The sequence below is a fragment of the Physella acuta genome, unplaced genomic scaffold, assembly GCF_028476545.2.
Source record: "Physella acuta isolate Inbredline_101_S28 unplaced genomic scaffold, ASM2847654v3 ptg000182l, whole genome shotgun sequence".
Classification (NCBI taxonomy): domain Eukaryota; kingdom Metazoa; phylum Mollusca; class Gastropoda; family Physidae; genus Physella; species Physella acuta.
In genome coordinates this window covers 236114-260536 of record NW_026731701.1, presented here as the reverse complement: position 1 = coordinate 260536, position 24423 = coordinate 236114, and the positions used below count along the sequence as shown (strand labels likewise).

The following is a 24423-nucleotide window of genomic DNA, read 5'->3' as shown; positions in this document are numbered from 1 at the left end:
CGTTGAAAAAGCTAGCCAAATTTTGTATTTTACAGTAAATGTCCAGAGCCAAGAACTACACATAAACTTCGTGCTTAAGGTCGGTAAATTAATTGATTGGCTGACGCCATAGCTTTAGCAGACGTCAATCTCAATTTTTATAGCTTCCGTCTCGCATTTCGTCATGCTTGCTTCATAATTCGAACAATGTAAATACGCGCCACTCCCTATTGTTTCATACTTCGTACAGTTTCAAAAAAGGGCAAACCATGATTGCTTCGTACTTCGTATTATGTATGCACAGCTAATTATGACTCTATGATCTCCTAAATGAGCAAAATGTTTTTTTTAAATCGGTAAGAAGCAATTACCACTGATCATCTATTATTAGCACCAAAAAAATATCAAGCATTAACTCAAATCAATTACACCCCAAGGTATATCTAACACGTCAATGTAAAGTCTTATTCACAATGCAAAATCAGAAAACTGTAATTTCTCAAAAGCTGCCGGGTACGCTTTAGAACTGGATGAGCTCAAGTCCACTTTTTTCATACACCACTTGATCATGACGTTTTATTTGTCATGACGGCTAGCTGATACAGTTTTTTCTCTCACAACCAGCAGTCAGAGAACAGACGTGACTTAAAGTACTCACACCTTGTACACACACAATAGACAATCACATGTTAGCAGTCTCTCTGTTTGTGTCTTGTTAAAATGTCAATTGTTTTGTTAGTTGCCATACACAGCATAGATGTAACATATACAAGATATTTGTCACACACAACATGGTTTAGTCACTCACAACATAGATGAGACATACACAACATATGAGACATACGCTACATAGATGAGACATACACAACATATGAGACATGCAGAACATATAAGACATAAAAACATATATGGCGTACACTACAAAGATGTGACATACACAACATAGATGTGACATATACAACATAGATGTGACATATACGGCATACACAACATATGTGGCATACACAACATAGATGTAACATATACAACATAGATGTGACATACACATATGTAACATACGTAAGATAAATTTGACACAAACAACATAGATTTGACATATACAACACATACGTGACTTAGATAACACAAATGTGACACACACAACACAAATTGGACATAGGCAGCACAACTGGGACATAAGGAACATAAATGTAAAAACACAAATGTGGTATACACAAGATACATCAGATACTTTATCACAAGATTGTTATACTTTCAAAAACTGGACAACTCAATCTGTTCCCACTGGCCTTGTCTACCCTTGTCTCCCCTAGCCTCCCCATTCTCCCTTTATCTCCCTTTCCTAGTCTCCCCTATTATCTCCCCTTATCTCCCATTGTCTCCCATAGTCTCACATTGTCTCCCCTAGCCTCCCCATTCTCCCCTTATCTCCCCTAGCCTCCCCTTATCTCCTCTTATCTCCCCATGTCCCCATCACAAAAAAGTGAACCTTCTTTTGTTCATTAATTAACATAAAAGAAATCCACATAAAACAGAATATATAAATGCCCTATTATAAGCACACGCTGTAGTCGAGAATCTTAAATTAGGCATCAAGGAAAACTAATTACCCTCACACTCTTCTAATTAACGTCACCACACTAGTTTGATAGTTTGCAAGAGCTCACTTTAAAAAGGTTAATTAAAAAATTTGTAAAAATTTGGGGTTAAGATTTAAGGCAAATATTCGTCCACAAAATCTATTGCCCAATCCATCAAATTTAACCTTTTTAAACTTGAAAATTTCAAGAAAAAAAGGGAGGAGGGGGGTGTGCGGTGGTTGGTGAGAAACGTCATGAAAAAGACATTTTTATGTAACTTAACACGGCAACAACATTAACGACCTTCACTTAGCCCAAAAATGAGCCAACGAATACAGATGTGTACATTTCATAAACAACAACCTAAATAAAAATTAGGGTACTCTAAATTCTGCTTTTAAAAAAGTGTCGGATGATGTTTTTGAAATTTTTTTTTTAAATTGTTACAAATCTAGTTAAAAATATGTTTCCTAAAGCATCTTTGAAAATTATCAAAAAACTATTGAAACTGTTTTAGGTGTTGTATTAAGTGGGCTTTTGACAGTATCTAACCTGTGTATAAACTCTGCTGAATTCTCTATTAAAACTATTTTAAGCTCTGCTAAGCTCTGAGTTAGAGCAGTTTTCGACCCGCGCTAGACTTTGTACAACTTTGTACAACTTAAGCTATGCTAACAACTGAACCAATCTCCATCAACCAAGTTCAATGACCTAGACTGTACTAAAACTGCTACCAACTAGACCAGTCACCTACCACCAAGTTCAATGACCTAGACTGTACTAAATCTGCTACCAACTAGACCACTCACCTACCACCAAGTTCAATGACCTAGACTGTACTAAATCTGCTACCAACTAGACCACTCACCTACCACCAAGATCAATGACCTAGACTGTACTAAAACTGCTACCAACTAGACCAGTCACCTACCACCAAGTTCAATGACCTAGACTGTACTAAAACTGCTACCAACTAGACCAGTCACCTACCACCAAGTTCAATGACCTAGACTGTACTAAAACTGCTACCAACTGAACCAGTCACCTACCACCAAGTTCAATGACCTAGACTGTACTAAAACTGCTACCAACTGAACCATCACCTACCACCAAGATCAATGACCTAGACTGTACTAAAACTGCTACCAACTGAACCACTCACCTACCACCAAGTTCAATGACCTAGACTGTACTAAAACTGCTACCAACTAGACCAGTCACCTACCAGCAAGATCAATGACCTAGACTGTACTAAATCTGCTACCAACTGGACCAGTCACCTACCACCAAGTTCAATGACCTAGACTGTACTAAAACTGCTACCAACTAGACCAGTCACCTACCACCAAGTTCAATGACCTAGACTGTACTAAAACTGCTACCAACTAGACCAGTCACCTACCAGCAAGATCAATGACCTAGACTGTACTAAAACTGCTACCAACTAGACCAGTCACCTACCACCAAGTTCAATGACCTAGACTGTACTAAAACTGCTACCAACTGAACCAGTCACCTACCACCAATGACCTAGACCAGGGGTTCCCAACCCCGTGCCCGCCGAACGATTCGTATGTGCCCGCCTCTCACTATTCGACAGAGACCGAATTTTTTTCAGAAACATTATTGAAAGGTTGAAGGGGGGGGGGTGCAAATCGAAAATTTGAGGGGGGTGCAAATCAAAAGTTTGAGGGGGGGGGGGTGCAAATCGAAAGTTTTGTCCCCGGGTGACGGGAAGGGTCGCTACGCCTCTGGAAGGAGTTTGTGGATTTAAAATAGGTGGTGCCCGCCACCCTACCGATATTTTAGAATGTGGTCTAGAGTAAAAAAAGGTTGGGAACCCCTGACCTAGACTGTACTAAAACTGCTACCAACTGAACCAGTTACCTACCAGCAAGAGCAATGACCTAGACTGTACTAAAACTGCTACCAACTGGACCACTCACCCACCACCAAGACGGATGTCTCACCTCGGCCTAGGGTAGAGATTCACACGATCCTCCCACACATTAAAGTTTGCACGTGATTGATTGAGTTCTCTTGACGACATGCACATCAAAAGCACGTGCAGTTGGGTTCGACTAAAACAAAAAAATCACACGCCCTGTAAACACATTTTTGAGTGTCTGGGTCAGGTGCGGATAAGTATTGTAACCCCCCCCCCCTCCCCCAATAATCGCACAACCCCACCCCCTCCACACATACATCACTAACTAGAGGGGACGATTGAAAATTGGCTGCTATGTTCTAAACTAGACATATCCAATGGCAATGTCCACAACTTTTTATTAAAGCATACAAGCACATTACTAGAGATTTTCTGAGTGAATGTGTTTTTTTTTTCTTTTTTTAATTTTAAAATTAGAAGAGTTATGGTCTTAAATTTATAACCCGTTTTTACCGTAGGGTTGTCTCTCATAGTTTACTTGTGAAAAAAATCATTGACAAAAGTCATGTAGTCACAAAATATAACACTTTTTGGTAATGACAGAGCTAAAAACTAACTGTTTTGTCTCTTACATTTCTATGATACTGTTTTAACCATATTCCACATTTATGTTTGTGCATTTGTGTGAGTGTTGGATAGAGAGGGGGGGGGGGGGGGGGGGGAGAGCACTACTTTGTACTCAATAAAAGTCTTAATACTGTCTTTTTTCATTTTTAATTTTTTTTTTTTTTTTTTTTTTTTTGCTTTTCAGAATTGAATTAGTTCAAGAAATCTCCAATTTCAATGTATTATTAAACCCAAAGAAAAAATAACCCCCAAAGCTGATGAAAACCAAAATGCTGAAAAATAAATCAGGCACCAAAACCACGACGGCCAACACGCTGTCGGAAATGCTCAAGGACGACTGTGACGTCAGCACGGCTCACCATGACGTCATCGACACCGACTCCGTGCCCAGCGTCTCGAGCCACGCCTCTGACCACACCCTGTCGCCTGGGACCCCTCAGACTGCCAGAACTGACCCCTCCCGTCCCTGTGACACGTCACCAGGTACCAGACACCACACCCTCTCACCTGGGACCCCGCAGGCTGCCAGAACTGACCCCTCCCGTCCCTGTGACACGTCACCAGGTACCAGACACCACACCCTCTCACCTGGGACCCCTCAGACTGCCAGAACTGACCCCTCCCGTCCCTGTGACACGTCACCAGGTACCAGACACCACACCCTCTCGCCTGACACCCCGCAGACTGCCAGAACTGACCCCTCCCGTCCCTGCGACACGTCACCAGGTACCAGACACCACACCCACGCCAAACGGCGAAGCACCCTCGACACCAAGTCGAACGTCTCGGAACTTTCAACGTCAAGAGGAAGCTCTCCGGAAATTCTGGAACCAACACCGCATGGTGTTCCAGATCAAATAAAAACTGACCAAAAACAAAACGAGATGAAGCCCTCGACAGAACAATCCAGCCTGGCCAAGAAATTACTCACCCCGGTACCAGATTACACGTGCGAGGATCTCACCTCCAGACATCTCAGTGCCAATTTCTTATCTCACCCCGAGTCAAAACCCAGACGAACCTCCCCACCCCTCGCCAAAATCTCTCGCTCCGACTCGATCAATGACGACACGAGCAAACCTCCCCACGGCGATTTCCTGACCTCCTCCCCTCTCTCCTCCCCTCCTTCGTCACGTGACCCACGACCCCCACACGAACATTCAGCATTCAACTACAGACTCAACCCCCACCCGTACCTCAACACATCTGACCCCCTCTCGCACATGAACTTCATCTCCCGGGGCATGACCCCCCGAGACGCCTTCTCCTTGAACATCTTCCACAACAACCCCCGGGCAGTCAGGCCGCTCCCAGAGCAGTTCCCCAGAGACGCCCAACCCACACGGCAATCAATCCCGTCTCCAAATAACAACAATTTTCTCGAAGCTTCCAAAGACACACGGGACTCCATCATGGACCACACCTCAACAGCCTCTTCCTCCTCCTTCAGATTCTCACCCTCCTCACAACCCCACACACAACCCCTCACACAACCCCTCACCAAAAACCTCCAAGAACCCGACCCTCACACCAAAAAATTAACAACGGCACGGACATCTTTTCTCATCTCAGACATCCTGGGTGAATCTAAACCACAGGACCCCGCCCCTCCACCCCACACGGAGAACAATTACCCGGGATTAAATTTCGGGGGGACGAATTCTAACTTTACACCGGTGAGACCCAGCCTGTTCCACCATCGCTCACCCTTCTCCCCCTTCACGAACCTCCTAGAGGACCGGCGCCTGGGGGCGTCAGCTGACATGAACCCCGGGGTCAGGATAGATGTGGATGGCTATGCTGATGACGACATGCAAGATGATGACGACGATGAAGACGATGATGATTGTAGAGACCAAGACACAACGAGTGAAAGTAAGTTGACTTAAACTTTTTAACGCATTCATTTCAATTACAATTTGGTTCAGAGTTTCTTCCAGACATCTCTCCGCCCCCCCCCCCCCCCCCAAAGAAAGTCTTCCGCCCTCCCTCTGCCCCCCCCCCCCCACCCCGAAAATTTCAAGTGCACCCTCGGAGAAAAAAGTCTGGAAGAAACACTGATTTGGTTGAATGTATTCATTTAAAATTAAAATCCTCTTTTAATGTACTCATCTACAATTGTGGTATGCATTTATTGATCATTTTAAAGCTATCACAGTGTTTCTTTCAGACTTTTTTCTCCGGAGGGGGGGGGGCTTGGTAAAAGTATATATTTTCTATAAAAATTCTATTCCTTTCGGGAAAGGGAGGGGGAGGTAGACGTTCTTCGTAGGGTGCCTGACGATGCCTGAAAAAAACCTCTGTTTATGCATTTATTATTTTGATTTAATATCAAAACAAGCCCTAAATAACTAATTAATGTTACAATTGAGCAATGCAAAACTTCCCTAACTCTCGGAAAACAAAAATTATACTGCAAACAGTAATTTATATCTACCTGCAGACAGGAGTTGGAGGGTCAGTTTGTAGTGACTCAGGGGTTTCGATAATAAGGTTGCGTGTGGGGGGGGGGGGGGTCAATTGAAATCCCCTAAGGTTTATGAAAAGCACACAATCTCTCATGCCCTGCTAGTCTTGTAGTCACTCCACTTTTTTCCCATGATATGTCGATGGCGTACCCTAGCTAGACAAACCCGTATACTGAGGTACCATTTAAAAAATAAAATGTGTGCTAGCTTAAACAGTAAGCAAAGTGGGGGGGGGGGGGTTATAATAGGACAATACTCAGACCAATTTAATTACAACCAAATCCTCAGAGGAAAACTAACAGCAATGAAACTAGTCGCACACCAAATGTATATTTTTTCTAACTCGGTTTAAATATACAAAGATTCCGTTTGAATAAAATATTTTAAATCCCTTTTATTATTGCCCGTAATATAACATAAAATGGCCTTCTCAACGACTTAGTTTTATTTAGTTCCAAGCTCCACTCTTCCTACCATGCATCGGATACGCTTAAAGATCTTGGCCTAAACAGATTGAACAGTAAAACAAAATACATCTGTAACTTACACAATTCTACATGCTAATGATAAAATACAACAGAACAAAATCAATAACAAGAATACACGCAATAATATCGGAAGCTTTGTCCAGCATGTTTCTTGATACTTACACAAAAATCTTTTTCTTTCAAATCATGACAAAGCCTGTTTAAACTATGTAGGGCAAATCTAATTACCTTTTTTAACAAAACAGAATCAGACAAGGAATCATTACCACCCACAACAGCGCCCCGCAATCAGATAAGTGATTAGCCAGGACCCATGCGCATCCTGTAAGTGATTAGCTAATACCACCCTCAACTCTTCAAACTGTAAATAAACATATCATTTACCGCTTCATCGGAGCGAAACGTACAAAATATGAAAATAGGGTGCAGCCATAATTCAACATCAAAGTATCGACTAATTGAAAACAATCAAATATTCAACAGCTCTTAGCATATCTCCACAACCACACTCTCCACTTAGCATATCCGTACAACCACACTCTCCACTTAGCATATTCGTACAACAACACACTCCATCAGCCACTTACGAAACTCTTCAAACCTCTCCAACATCCGCACAACAATGTATCATCTCGTGTTTCTTATGGCCCATTCCGGCGCTCTCCAGCGGACAAAGTTTACCATCAGGGCCTAGATCTCCCATGCTAATGCCCGCTAGACGGCGCCACCAGCGGCGACCTGAGCGTGTACCACGTGATACACAAACTTTATGACCGTGTGACCTGACACTCGCCCGTCAATAAACTCTACAACTGGAGTCAGGCCTGACGCCGACAATGGAATGTACAACTGGAGACGCCGACAATGGAATGTACAACTGGAGTCAGGCCTGACGCCGACAATTGAATGTACAACTGGAGTCAGGCCTGACGCCGACAATGGAATGTACAACTGGAGTCAGGCCTGACGCCGACAATGGAATGTACAACAGGAGTCAGGCCTGACGCCGACAATGGAATGTACAACTGGAGACGCCGACAATGGAATGTACAACTGGAGTCAGGCCTGACGCCGACAATGGAATGTACAACTGGAGTCAGGCCTGACGCCCACAATGAAATGTACAACTGGAGTCAGGCCTGACGCCGACAATGGAATGTTCAACTGGAGTCAGGCCTGACGCCGACAATGAAATGTACAACTGGAGTCAGGCCTGACGCCGACAATGGAATGTTCAACTGGAGTCAGGCCTGACGCCCACAATGGAATGTACAACTGGAGTCAGGCCTGACGCCGACAATGGAATGTACGACAGGAGTCAGGGCTGACGCCGACAATGAAATGTACAACTGGAGTCAGGCCTGACGCCGACAATGGAATGTACAACAGGAGTCAGGGCTGACGCCGACAATGAAATGTACAACTGGAGTCAGGCCTGACGCCGACAATGAAATGTTCAACTGGAGTCAGGCCTGACGCCCACAATGAAATGTACAACTGGAGTCAGGCCTGACGCCGACAATGGAATGTTCAACTGGAGTCAGGCCTGACGCCCACAATGAAATGTACAACTGGAGTCAGGCCTGACGCCGACAATGGAATGTTCAACTGGAGTCAGGCCTGACGCCCACAATGGAATGTACAACTGGAGTCAGGCCTGACGCCGACAATTGAATGTACAACTGGAGTCAGGCCTGACGCCGACAATGGAATGTACAACTGGAGTCAGGCCTGACGCCGACAATGGAATGTACAACTGGAGTCAGGCCTGACGCCGACAATTGAATGTACAACTGGAGTCAGGCCTGACGCCGACAATTGAATGTACAACTGGAGTCAGGCCTGACGCCGACAATGGAATGTACAACTGGAGTCAGGCCTGACGCCGACAATGGAATGTACAACTGGAGTCAGGCCTGACGCCGACAATTGAATGTACAACTGGAGTCAGGCCTGACGCCGACAATGGAATGTACAACTGGAGTCAGGCCTGACGCCGACAATGGAATGTACAACTGGAGTCAGGCCTGACGCCGACAATGGAATGTACAACTGGAGTCAGGCCTGACGCCGACAATGGAATGTACAACTGGAGTCAGGCCTGACGCCGACAATGGAATATATTCTTGTGGGGATCTTGGAACCTGAAGCTAGACAAGGGTTAATTCTGCCGAATATTAGTGAATAATTACATAATGTTTCAGTAAACTTTATTGGCAATGCTAAAATTTAAATGAGTAAAACTTGATTATAATTAAGAAAAAAACAAAAATAACTTGAATTCAGTCATAGTTTGGCTAGCTAAAAATTTGATCTTGACGCTAGGTTAAAGTCTTGGTTACTCTTTAAAAATAAAAGTCAAGAAATAATTATTATAATTATGTCTCCTGTTTTTAATTTTCGACGTATTCAAGTACACCATAATTTATCTCCCATATTTTTTTCTTAGCTAGAGATTGTTAAAACAATATGAAAGAAAAAATAATTATAAAGCAATACTCAGAATCGTAATGACTTGTAAGTGGAACACATTAAAAAAAACAACAATACTTGTAAAAGTTGAATCACAGACCTATTAGGCAATAACTGCTGTAGTAAAACCGAATCAAATTGAGCATCAACAAGGGCAGACAATTCACGTGTCGTTAACTCAAGTTTTGATTGGCCTCACCTAAGACATTTAACCCTTCGCTTACGCCTGGCTCTACCCCTGTTCCTACTCCAATCTTTACACCCATCAACTACACTTACACAATGAGCCCTTCCCCTCCCTCCCTAACACATAAACCAGCTGGAGGGTGGGTGACGGAGGGTGGGGAGGAAGTGGGTGTGGCCACATTGATTGATGCGCGCGTGTCACTCACTAAATCTTGTCCGTCAATCCTCCAACATGCACGACTTGAGCGCTCGTTGCCAGGGCGACGGAAAGATGTTTATGTTTACGATCTGGATCGGTCGTAGGAGTGAGCTCCCTTGTTTCAAAGACAATTTACACATCGTTGTTGGTGTGTGTAGTGTAGTTTGACTCGAAATTGGGGGGGGGGGGGGGGGGGCATGTGTACATTTTTGTAGTTTCTTTCCTAAGATTAATCCACTATCCACTAGCCACTAACTACTAGAGTTTGATAAACAGAAAAAGGAAAGTTCCCTTTTAGAACATGACGGTCCATGTGGCAATAATTGACGTAGAGTTTAGGTTAAAAAAAAGTAAAAAGTCAAGTTTCCTTTTCGAGCCTGGCGGTCGATTGGCTAAGTAAAGTAAAGTTCACTAGAGTTTAGTCACATTTTCTAATTACTTAAATGTAAAACATTAGTAAAACATTCTCTAAAACTTTACTAACATTCTAATTTTCCAGATTTTGGTTTTATAAAAAACACTTCAGTAAAATATTCTAATATTGTAATCTACTATCTTTCACTAAAATACAATATCTATTGATATGTGTTGAACAACTAAAATGGATTTAGTTACACATTTAAATTTCTTACTTTAAATAAAACGTTCAAACTTTTGTACACTATTGATGCAAACAAAAAATAACAAAAAACATTTTTAGCATTCTGTGTCTGGTGTAAACAAAGTGTTCTTTTTGTTAATTTAAAATTCTTTATGTATACAAATCTTAACGCTAATCCTAACCCAATTATTGCTTAGTCATATTATATTCCTAACAAGCTAAATCTTATTCAGGTGATATATGATAATTTAACCTGCTATATACAGGGCATCACCCTTTACACTCTAACCTAGGGTGTCGAATTTCAAAAGCTTGGATAAAATAAAACACAAGAAAATTGTGTGTCAATAGCCCGAATATTCGGCAATTCTCAAACGCGAAATGATTCGAATTTGCATATTTTTAATTGTAATATTTTTAAAATAGTTGCCTAAGCTCCCATCACGTATAAAGACAAGTTTTTAAAAATATACAACAGTAGATTGGCCAGTCAACTCAGCTTGTGTTCACATACACACACATATACACACACACAGACACACACACACAGAGATACACACACACACATTTACTCACACTAAGATACACACACTTACACACACAAACACATACACACACAGATACACACACAGAGATACACACACACACATTTACTCACACTAAGATACACACACTTACACACACAAACAACTACACACACATATACACACACACAGATACACACACACAGAGATACACACACACACATTTACTCACACTAAGATACACACACTTACACACACATACACACATACACACACATATACACACACACAGATACACACACACATTTACTCACACTAAGATACACACACTTACAAACACATACACACATACACACAAACACACACATACATACACACACCACACCCTTAAACACACACACTAACATACACACACACTAACATTCATACACACTTACATAAACCCAGCAACCTCTCATATTTAAATGCAATGTGATCAGTAAGTGCGGCAATAATAATGCAGGTTTTAAAACATTGAAGCTTAAAATTGTACTAAAAAATAAAAACATTAATCAGACATTTCATTGCTATAACAGTATAGTATTAAAGCTTATCACACACAAGAAAAAAGAATTTTTAAAGATTTCTATAGCTACCATCGCGTTTATTTTTACTATTTTTTACATTTTAAAGCTCGCTACAGTTTTATTTGGGTTTTTTTGTTTGTTTCTTATTGTTTTTTTTGTTGTTTTTTTTTTGTTGTTTTTTTTTTTTGCGTATAATATTTACTTGACTCGGCAATATACATCTAAGTGTCATTCAATATTTAAATTTCAACACAAAGAAGCAGATAATTCATTCCAAACATAACCATTAAAACCTATGCCTATCATAACTAGGATAGAGTTCGATTTTTAATCGAACTGAATAAACTCAGTAATTCCTCAATAATATCGTGTTTTACGAGTAGATCTAATAGTCTCTAATTTATATCTAGTAGCTTCCTCATTTCAAGTTAATTCCTTATATTTGAGTATTAAGTGACTTGTAAAATAAGCAATAAAAAATAATCGTACATCTCTTAACATAACAGTACAAAATCTCTCTAAAAAAATCTATCTGAAAAAATTTCTCTAAAAAAATCTGTCTAAAAAAATCTGTCTAAAAAATATTTCTAAAAAATCTCACATCTCTAAATAAAATATCACATCTCTAAAAATAATTTCATATTTCTAAACAGAATCTCATATTTCTAAACAAAATCTCATATTTCTAAACAAAATCTCATATTTCTAAACAAAATCTCATATTTCTAAACAAAATCTCATATTTCTAAACAAAAACTCATATTTCTAAACAAAATCTCATATTTCTAAACAAAATCTCATATTTCTAAAAAAAATCTCATATTTCTAAACAAAATCTTATATTTCTAAACAAAATCTCATATTTCTAAACAAAATAGCAATAGTCTAAACCTTGCAGTACAAAGTCTCAAATATCTAAACCTTATAGTAACCAATCGCACATCTCTAAACCTAGCAGTAAAAAATCTCACTTCTCTAGCAGTACAAAATCTCACTTCTCTAGCAGTAAAAAATCTCAAATCTCTAAACCTATCAGTACAAAATCTCAGATCTCTAAACCTAGCAGTAAAAAATCTCACTTCTCTAGCAGTACAAAATCTCACTTCTCTAGCAGTAAAAAATCTCAGATCTCTAAACCTAGCAGTACAAAATCTCACATCCCTAAACCTAGCAGTAAAAAATCTTCCATCTCTAAACCTAGCAGTACAAAATCTCACATCCCTAAACCTAGCAGTAAAAAATCTTCCATCTCTAAACCTAGCAGTACAAAATCTCACATCTCTAAACCTAGCAGTACAAATCTTCCATCTCTAAACCTAGCAGTACAAAATCTTTCATCTCTAAACCTAGCAGTACAAAATCTTCCATCTCTAAACCTAGCAGTACAAAATCTCACATCTCTAAACCTAGCGGTACAAAATCTCACATCTCAAAACCTAGCAGTACAAAATCTTCCATCTCTAAACCTAGCAGTACAAAATCTTCCATCTCTAAACCTAGCGGTACAAAATCTCACATATCTAAACCTAGCAGTACAAAATCTTCCATCTCTAAACCTAGCAGTACAAAATCTTCCATCTCTAAACCTAGCAGTACAAAATCTTCCATCTCTAAACCTAGCAGTACAAAATCTTCCATCTCTAAACCTAGCAGTACAAAATCTTCCATCTCTAAACCTAGCAGTAAAAAATCTTCCATCTCTAAACCTAGCAGTACAAATCTTCCATCTCTAAACCTAGCAGTACAAATCTTCCATCTCTAAACCTAGCAGTACAAATCTTCCATCTCTAAACCTAGCAGTACAAAATCGCACATATCTAAACCTAGCAGTACAAAATCGCACATATCTAAACCTAGCAGTAAAAAATCTCACATCTCTAAACCCAGCAGTAACAAATCTGACCTTTCACCTCCCCAGAAAGCTACGAGCATGACTCCCAACGAGGTGACGGCAGCACAGGGTCCTCCATGGGCTGCAAGACGAAGAAGCCGAGGAAAGCCCGGACAGCCTTCACTGACCACCAGCTGTCGGTCCTGGAGAAGACGTTTGAGAGACAGAAATATCTCAGCGTGCAGGACAGGATGGAACTGGCGGCCAAACTCAACTTGACCGACACGCAGGTCAAGACATGGTACCAGAACAGGAGGTCAGTTACAGGGCTCTTAGCATAGGGGTCAGTGGCAGGGGTCTTAGCATAGGGGTCAGTCACAGGGGTCTTAGCATAGGGGTCAGGATGGAACTGGCGGCCAAACTCAACTTGACCGACACGCAGGTCAAGACATGGTACCAGAACAGGAGGTCAGTTACAGGGCTCTTAGCATAGGGGTCAGTGGCAGGGGTCTTAGCATAGGGGTCAGTCACAGGGGTCTTAGCATAGGGGTCAGGATGGAACTGGCGGCCAAACTCAACTTGACCGACACGCAGGTCAAGACCTGGTACCAGAACAGGAGGTCAGTTACAGGGTCTTAGCATAGGGGTCAGTGGCAGGGGTCTTAGTATAGGGGTCAGTCACAGGGGTCTTATCTTAGGGGTCAGTGGCAGAGGTCTTAGCTTAGGGGTCAGTCACAGGGGTCATTGGGATTGGGTTAATGTCAAGGATCTTATCATAGGGGTCAGTGTCAGGGGTCATCAAGTGCCCCGTAGATTTTGTCTCTAAGTGGGGTGTTTGGGTGTTTTGGAGCCAGAGTCGAGACCGTGTCTGTTGCTATAAAGTGCAGTCTTGTAAAACATGTTGGGGGGGGGCGGGATTACAATTATTTAGAGGTGATCTAACTTTACATACAGCAGAAATCTTATAAGGGATTGTGTCAAAAAAAAGATGTGCACACATATTTCATAAGACGACAGGACTTTAATTAAGCTTCCGGACCGTAGAGAGCCTACTCAGCTGTAGTTAGTACCTGGATCGCGTTAGGGAAAGTAAAGACGACTTGGTATAAAAAAGACCATACTATCTCTTTCAATGCCGATATCAAAAAACACGTGAACACTACTTCATTCGCACTACACACTGAATAGCGTCTGTTTCTCCTCTATACAAAAACTTCAGATTTCTCTACGATTTATATTCTCTTTAACTTAAGGCAGCATAGATTTCCTAATACACTGGGTGAGGTTATTCTAACATCCCCAGACACGCCTAGACCACTATCCCCACCCCCTCTAAACGTGACAGGGAGGGGCCTCTACATATCTAGCCTCACCCACTGCCACTAGACGCCATCACGAAATGACCAAATTTAGACTCCTTGACTCCCAAACACAAATGATCTAACAAACAGCTCTAAATATAGAATGATTTTTATACTATGGTCTAAATTGTCTTTGTAAACAAGTCGCAGCTATTACGTGTATTTTTTATTCTTATTTTTTTGTATGTCTTCACTAAATTCAATTTATTTTTAAACTTTTATTTTGTACGCAATTTTTATGCCTAAAAAATGAGTGTATGTTTTAAAAAAAATTAAAGTACGATAGTTAAACTAATCCACTCCAGAAAACTTCGATAACGTAGAAAAAAAATTTGGCGATATCCCATAACCTATTCAGAAATGTATTTTTTTTTAAAATCTAGTAATCAGCCATGATTCAACAAATTTATTATTCAAGAAAATGTGTATAGCGCGTTTGTAAGTAGAACGTATGGGTAGGCGCGGTCGGATGTAAAACACACGACTGTTAATACCGAAAGTCTCGAGTTCGGATCCAAAGCTCATATCCGTATGACGTCACTTAGTGCACCCAGATAGGGTAGGTGGATTGGCATAGTGCTGGGCATAGTGCTGGGCATAGTGCGGACATAGTGCGGGCATAGTGCTGGGCATAGTGCTGGGCATAGTGCTGGGCATAGTGCTGGGCATAGTGCTGGGCATAGTGCTGGGCATAGTGCGGACATAGTGCGGGCATAGTGCTGGGCATAGTGCTGGGCATAGTGCTGGGTATAGTGCCGGCCACACTATCCCTTCATATAGCGAGGTCACATATGGACCGCCGTAGTGGAATATGTATTCAATGTTCCTAGAACAGTGGTTCTCAACCCGGGTTTGATCGAACCCCAGTGGTTCGGCGAGTTAGTGTCAGGGGTTCAGCGGAAATCAAGAGACAAACCGAATCATGTGATTCACGATCAGATTTTTGTCAGTGCGGAAGATAGCACTATTAGGACGGGCTCAGTGAATGCGCATAAAAAACTGATGGGATTCGGTACCACCAAAAAAGTTAAGAACCACTACCCTACACAATCTGCATCCCGATCCCACCCCTCCCACTACACCTACCCCCTGTCTTCACCCCACCCCCCATACAATATATCACCCCCCCATCCTACTGTATCCTAGCCCACCTAGCCCTAACTGCTTAGCAGGTTTGCGTGTGGCTGACTGAAAACATCTCAAGTACTTCATCAAACTAAAAGCCAAGGGCCGTGTATTCACAGCCCAGTCAGGGATGGGTTACCTCCCTGGTGGGTCCTGTCGACGCCTCACAGGATGGCCGAATTCAGCAGCGTTAACTAAAGAAATTGAATCTTTACGTTTTCTCTCTCTCTCTCTCTCTTTCTCTCTCTCGTTATATATATATATATATATATATATATATATATATATATATAATATATATATATATATATATATATATATATATATATATGGCACACCTTCGAATGGCCTTGAAGTTTAAGACTGCTACACCTAGCTAAAATGTAGCTAAAGTTAAACTGCCGATGAACGTGTTCAGCTTTAACTATATTGTAACGATACACCTCCAGCAAATAAATCAACATTGAATTTACATCTCATTTCCGTGGACCCCATCCCGGCGGTTGTTGATACAAGTAAACCCTTCCGTCCCCCACAATATCTTTCTCCAACATCCCCCGCCTGGTTCAATATTTGAACAAGGACAACTCTAAACCGCCCCTCACTAAGGTGGTTAACTCACCTGTTTCGCCGAACATTCAAGATTGATTTTAACGCTTTAAAAAGATTTTTTTTTTCAAATATTCCCGTTTTTAAGACAAACACATTGCGCATGCGCCAAGGTATAAATTATCTGATTTGTTGCTACTAGGAGTGGCTAGCAGTGGAACAGTTATCTACTTTTTATCTTCTTCTTCTTCATTTTACGGTTGGAAGGGATTCCCCTCCAACACAATTAAGTGTATGTGTCAACTGGTTATGCGCCATTGAGGCCTTTGACTCCGATTTCAGCCTGCTTTTCTTTTTGGATTTGCTTCCATAGCCTTTGTCCAACCAAGAACAAACTACAAGGCAGCAGTTGTTTCATTTTGGAGTTGTCTCTCCCCAGCTAACGAGCTTCATCTGCCCGAGGGTTCGAACTCGAGACTTTTCGGTTTAGCAACCATGAGCGGTTTAGCAACCATGAGCTTTACCGACTCGACCACGCCGAACACCTTACTTGATGTGATTTTCCTATAATTTACTGACTCAGTTAAGCTGTCGTCTATTTTGTGTGCACACCATCTAAAACTAAACTTTTTTTCCTAATCGAACGACCTGCTAGTTTTATTTCAAGTGCACATCCCCTTGACAACATGGGTTGATATCTTACAACTCTAAAAAAAAAAAAACAACCTTGAGTTGATTCCAAGCCTCATAACTACTGTTATTCTACAGACATGTAATTGTTATTTTCATGGGGTGTCTCATATGTAGGCCTATATCCACTATGTCATCTGTGGATTTAAAAAAACCAAACATACACTTCTCTCAATCCAGTTTCCCAGCTTCAAACCAAACTCCACACACAGTCATTTAAAAGCTCACCAGCCCGCCATTAAAGATCATTAAATGGCTCTAGCCTCCCCTGATCAAAATATAGAGTGAAGTCCCCCTTTTTATCAGTGGTCGCCATCTTTACGCAATCTGCCAGCTCCGTCAAGGTTGACTGACCACACGCAGGGGCGACAATGCCCCTGACGAAGCAGTGACAGATTTCCGAGTGCTCTCCTCCTTGCACCGTGACTTCAGGATCGCTCTCCAAACATCAGCGCCCTCGCGCGTTTAACAACCTCGGACTGATGCTCTCCCCTTAGCTGTTCTCTCCCCTTTAGCCAGTGGCCATCTTGCCGAAAACAGGCTCGCTTCTCCCTGCTTGGTTACGACATGAATTTATTCATGAGGACCCGCCACAGTCCTTAGTTGTTCACAGTCCTGGGGGTGACGAGTTCATAAAGTTAATTTGTCACCATGGCAACGGCGGACCTCTCAAGTAGGCGCCACTGTCGCAATTAGTGGAGCTCAACATGTTGATAATTAGCCAAATTTCTTAATTACCGATGCATTTCAAAGGACGGGATAAATGGATTAAACGATAACCAGAGATGAGGGCCTAAATACTAATTTTTAATGATTTTCTTTAATTAAGATTTAAGAAACTTATTATAAAACAGCGAAAAATAGCCGGCACTTTTTTTAGATGTCTTTGTTTTAAAGTAGCAACATTAGTTAACAAACTTGTAAAATATCTTTCGTATAAATTGAGACGTTTATATTTACAAATTGATATCAACTAGCCATAATAAGAATTACACTTGTCTATGTATTGTTGAAATTCATAAACCAAGAATGCATTTAGAGTCCGTTCGTTATTTAAAAAAAATAACAGTTCTTTTTATATCTAGGAGAAAGTAATTCATTCTTTTTATGTTATTTTTTTTCCTTTCCGGAAATACATTTCTTCCCATGACCATTTAGGAAACTGAACATTCTGACAACTGCACGTTCGGGTAAATTTCTTTTAAAGAGAAATTACCGGTCGAGCTAATTTTATACTTAGATAAATAATAAAATTGGTTCTAGTTTTAGCCTATATACTTACGTGTGTTCACAAGGACTATACGTTAACTAAGCCTACATGTAGTCACTAAATATTTTGAAACAAATCTTTGGCGTTCTGTCCTTTGACATGCTAAAGAACCGCTTCTGAATCCCAGCATGTTTTAACCTTTAACCCCTATAGCCTCTAGTCACCCTCCCGTCACCCTCCCGTCACCCTAACGTCACCCTCCCGTCAGCACTAAAACATTAGCCTGTCCCCCCACACACCCTCACACCCCCCAAACTTTCCATTACAAGTTTCCGTTTGTTGAACCCGCGCCCCACCTCTTAATTACACCGATACGAGTTAATTAACGCCTCCACGAGACAAGCCTATCACAGACCTCTTTTATTATTTCAAAACCATCCACAAAGACATTCGCCTTTTTTTTTCTTTTCGTTTCTTTGTTTCGAAATCAAAAGTTCGCATTTATAATATCGCCGGAAGCGACTTACAAACGACTGCACTAATCTCCCTTGCTCCCATATCTTAATCATTTCAAAAATCTCAAATTTGCCTGATAGGTTACCGCCCCCTCCGATGGCCGCCCCCCCCACCTTTCCCCCTCCCTGCCACCTCATCACTCACGAGCGCTGTTTCCGATATCTCCCCCCCCCCCCCAGCCTCCGGGTGTTGGATGTACAAGATATTGTGTCCAGCACGCGATGTCAGCTACCCCTGACCCCCCAACCCCCACCCACCCCCCACCCCAACCCCTTTCCACTCTCCCCAAACACGATTAACATTATGTCGACAATAAATTAGCTACAACTTGAGTTTCACAGTTTTTGAATCTAACAAGACATCGTAGCTCTAATTTGTAAGCCCAAACAAATTGGAGACTATTTGCAATCCACCTAGTTCCATAATTCGAACCGACGTGCAATCCATCAAGTTCTACCTACAATTTAAGAAGACGAGTAATCCACCACGTTCCACCCACATTTTGACAAGACGTATAATCCACCAAACTCTACCCACAATTTAACAAGACGTATAATCCACCACTTTTCACCCACAATGTAAGCCGACGTGTAACTTAAATAATTCCACCAAGAAATGGATGTGTAATTTACCAGCATGTACCCCTATACTTAGGCCCACATATTTTGATTTACCAAAACAGAATCTCGTTTTAACACTGCAAATCACATCTAAAAGAAAATAATGTTCTAAAAATTTAAATTTTTAATATACAAAACTCAAAATAAATACCTAAATACTATTTATCTGTAGCTTAAATTACTGTACTCAATGTATGCAATTTTCAACGTTTAATTATCATACTTAAAATTTACATGTGCAAATAAATTTAATTAAAACAAATTTTCTGATCCAATATCCGCACCCAAAAAACGAATTACTTTAAAGAAAAATTTTCTCTGCTCATTTCTCTTAGCAATCATGGCATCTAATTAATTTTTTTGTTAATTAATTAGGATAAAAAAAATTCCTACAACTCTATTAACTTTTTCCTTATGCTTTTTGTTCTTACATCCAGATTAAATAAAAAAAAAATGACGTTTTTATGTTGGTTAAGTAATCACGAACGCCACGCAGCCATCATTAGGGTCTTAATCTGGTCTACAGCGTGTGTGCCGTTAGGATCACATGACCCGGGATGTTTTTCATCCATTTCCGAAAGCAAGAAGCATTGAACGACAGTGATAAAGAGGAAATGCGAAAGATATTGGGAATAATTAGAAGCGAAATGAAAACCACGATACGGATACAGCCGTTGACAAACAGGAACCCGCGGCCATCTTGAAATCTGGCAATTCTCAAGTGGTCAATCACGAGAACTACACGAGAGTCGGGCGCGACGGGACGAGAAATTCCGAGAGCGCCAAGACAAACACGGCGTCAGCAGGCGTCATGAGTTGGACGCGGGGAGAAAATTGCTCCTTCATTGGCCATTCATGGGGTGGAAATGAGGCGAAAATGGGCCGCCTTAGCGATAGAGGGCAGGTCTTTAATGAACAAAATGGAGGCGTTTCCGGTCCATCGACGTGAGGAGGCTAGCCAGGGTTTGGCAGATTGTATACGCTTAAGGAGTTTTCGCCGTCTCCAAGGTAATGATATGAAGCAAAAACTTTGAAGGAAATACAGATCCAGAGATTGGCGGCTGATTTTGAGTTGCCTGGCCGGTGCTGGGTCTAATCAGGCTTCTCTCCCCTTCACTCTGTTGAATCGTAACGAAGACAAAGAGATTAGTTTGATTTATTTCTTCAACAAAATGGACATTTCTAGCCCACGATAGCACACAAAAACAGATTCGGTCATTAGTTTAATTAGTGGAATTGATTGCGTTCATCGTAGACTAATTAGGTCAATGAAAAGCTTTTCCAGTTGGTAGCACATCTATTTGAATATTTTCTTATCACGAAATGTGTTTTTATTATTTTCTTTTGTTAAGTGTGGGTTATATATCGTTCATATATCTTATACTTGTCACTAATTTACTATGTTTGTTTTTAATAGCTATTTTCTATAAATTATTTCCCATAAGGGTAATTATGTTTACGATTCGACTCAGTTTGAGCCTACAATTTAAATACCTTTCTTCACCGGTAACTTTTATAATATTATGTTTAGTTTCATTAAATCCACGCTTTAATCCAAAATTTGAAAAATCTTTCGCTTTTCTGATTGTAAAAAACTTCTCCCATGACCCGCGAGTTGCGTGCCTTTTATTATCCCACTCCGTAAATTCAGCCCACTCTTTTCAAGGTATCACATTTCTAAATTCTGACACACACGGTGTACCGTACTTTCTCACTCCACCAAATGTATTCCCCCCACTGTCGCGATTAACCCCGCATGGTTGGCTTTCAACAAAAGCGCCCCTACGAACCCCATAGACATGCACAGGGTTCGACATAGATTAAACCCTGCAGTCTTCTTACGCGACACATTTCGACTTCATTATTTACAGCGTAATGATATGGAAGGTATTGACGGTGAATTCTTTTCAAGGATTTCTATGAGGAAGAAACAAATACTACGCTTGATTTTAAAAATAGAATGGTTTTACGGCACTTGAATAAAATACTAATACTGGCTCGAAATCTAAATGCTAATAAAATCGAAATTTTTATAAATACGTCTTATTTATTTCTGTATACTAAATTGTAACACACTTACAGGACTTATTTCAATAGATAAAAACATTTATAAGAATCCGTGCTACTACTGATAAACATACTCGAATCACTGCTATATATAAAAGCATATTTGTTAACAGATTCGTTACATAATTCTGTTGCTCAGTTTAAATTTAATCTAAGTTAATTTTCAATTGCATGCTTACCACATCTATCAAAAACATGTCAATTATTTCTGGTACAATGAAAATGTTTTTGACAAATATCGTTTGGTTTCCAGTGTACCTCACAACTTTATGACTTCACCTCACAACTTTATGACTTCACTTCACAACTTTATGACTTCACCTCACAACTTTATGACTTCACTTCAGAACTTTATGACTTCACCTCACAACTTCCTGACTTGACTTAACAACTTTTTGACTTCACCTCACAACTTTATGACTTCACCTCACAACGTTATGACTTCACCTCACAACTTTATTACTTCACCTCACAACTTTATGACTTCACCTCACAACTTCACCTCACAACTTAATTACTTCACTTCACAATTTTATGACTTCACCTCACAAATTTATGACTTCACCTCACAACTTTATTACTTCACCTAACAACTTCCTGACTTCACCTCACAACTTTATGACTTCACCTCACAACTTTATGACTTCACCTCACAACTTAATTACTTCACTTCACAATTTTATGACTTCACCTCACAACTTTATGACTTCACCTCACAACTTTATTACTTCACCTAACAACTTCCTGACTTCACCTCACAACTTTATGACTTCACCTCACAACTTTATGACTTCACCTCACAACTTTATGACTTCACCTCACAACTACACCTCACCTATACCGTGAGTTCACCTCACCTTTTATTAAAGACTTCACTTTACCTTAACTACCGTACATCCTTAGACTCCCCCCCCCCTCCCACAACCCTCATGTACGAACGTCCAAGAAAACCAAACACCAAAACCCAACACATTTATCTGATCTCACCTTACGCCCACTAAACCATTTCTTCGTTTATTATTCCCCAAATTCCCTCCCACTCTCGCGGCTCCCGGGAAGGCGATAGCGTATAATTTCTCTGTCTCGTGACATGCGAGAGCGAACTCGAGTTTACCCACAGGCCTAGAGTTACCCCACCCCGGGGGAGATTTGTTACCCACAACACTGCTTCACCTGCCCCGCCTCACGTTTAGGCCTGGGTATTTTGTTCGCAGTTAGCGCATCGCATTAGCGCCTTCAGGTTGGCGCTGTCTTCTGCCCCACGACATTCCAGCGTCGTCTGCCACGATACACCCATCCCCTCAACCACGATACACCCATCTCCTCAACCACGATATACCCATCCCCTCAACCACGCTAGATGACATTTGCTTAGGATAAATCACTGAAATGGGAAAAATTTAAATCCATTTACGCTCTTTTTTCTTTTATGACTATACGGAATTTCTAGTCATATTTTTACAACGTATCACATTTGTTTTACAATGTATCACATTAGTTTTACAATGTATCACATTAGTTTTACAATGTATCACATTTGTATTCAAATCTCTGTGTTAATCTCCGGGTCACTGATCTTATATTTAAGCCAAAACTCTGGTGACGGCTCAAGTAATAAATTACCTTAACGTTCAAGTGTAGGTTACATTCTTTTTGTAGATTTCGTTGTACGGGACATTTAAGATATCCTATATGTAATGTTCACCTAGAACCTTTCTAACGCTTACAACTGCATCGTTGGTGACCTTTGTCTAATCTTTATTTGTGTCGGTTCATAGGCTAAAGCTTCTTATTTTTGTATATGTATATACACGACAAGCTCTATATATGTATGTATGTAATACACATCAATTAAAAATACTTACTCCCCCCCCCCCAACCATAGCCAGCTCATCTTACTCAACTTCGATGTTTCTTTCAGCCATCTCTCTAGTGTGAGGGGTTCATCCACCGCCAACCTCCTCCTCCCCCCCCCCCCCCCCCAACACACACATTTTCTCGAACAAAATGGAACATTTAATAAAATGTAAATAGAAAATATATCCTTTAAACATTGGCCGTCCCACATCCCGCGAAGTTTGAAGTATCCCGGACTAGAATTTTATTGCCCTCCTCCTCCCCCCCCCCCCCCCCAATAACAATATGTCCAGTGTTTCTTCCAGACTTTTTTCTCCGGGGGGGCACTTGAAATTTTCGGGGGGGGGGGGTGGCGGACACTGTTAAAAGTATATATTTTCTATATAAATTATATAAATTTCATTTCGTTCGGGGGGGGGGGGGGGGGCGTTAACAATTTTTCCGGGGGGGGGGGCGAAGAGATGCCTGGAAGAAACTCTGAATATGTCTGATATAAGAAATATGCCTCCTTAGCTCTATATTTTACTCCTTGTTTCCTCTCCTCCCCAGAACCAAATGGAAGCGTCAGACAGCCGTGGGCCTGGAGCTGCTGGCGGAAGCCGGGAACTACGCAGCCGTACAGCGCATGCTCCAGACCAACCCGTACTGGGCGTCCTACCACCCCCACGCCGCCGCCCTTCTCTCCAGCATGGACTCGCTCTACTACAGGCACGGTGTGACGTCACTTCCAATCACCAGACCGGTGCTGCCACGCATGCTCCTGCACAACATGCAGCAGCCGGTGCCTCCCCTACCTCCCCCTCCACATTAACTCATTTTACTATCATGTTTATATATATATATATATATATATATATATATATATATATATATATATATATATATATATATATATATATATATATATATATATATAAACAAAATATTTAATAGAATGTTGTATAATTTATATATCAGCTTTTCAAAAAACATCTAAAAATTGCTAGAAAGGATGATTATGGCATGTTTTAAAATTAGCC

At 40.9% G+C, this 24423-nt stretch overlaps 1 protein-coding gene across 1 annotated transcript; it reads left to right on the top strand.

Moving 5' to 3' along the window:
* Positions 1-4875: 4875 nt before the first annotated feature.
* Positions 4876-24219, top strand: LOC131936626 (barH-like 1 homeobox protein). Its single transcript, XM_059293692.1, has 3 exons — positions 4876-5949; positions 13497-13725; positions 23954-24219. Exons 1-3 carry the CDS (start codon positions 4959-4961, stop codon positions 24213-24215), a joined length of 1482 nt encoding a protein of 493 aa, XP_059149675.1. The 5' UTR covers positions 4876-4958; the 3' UTR covers positions 24216-24219.
* Positions 24220-24423: the final 204 nt, after the last annotated feature.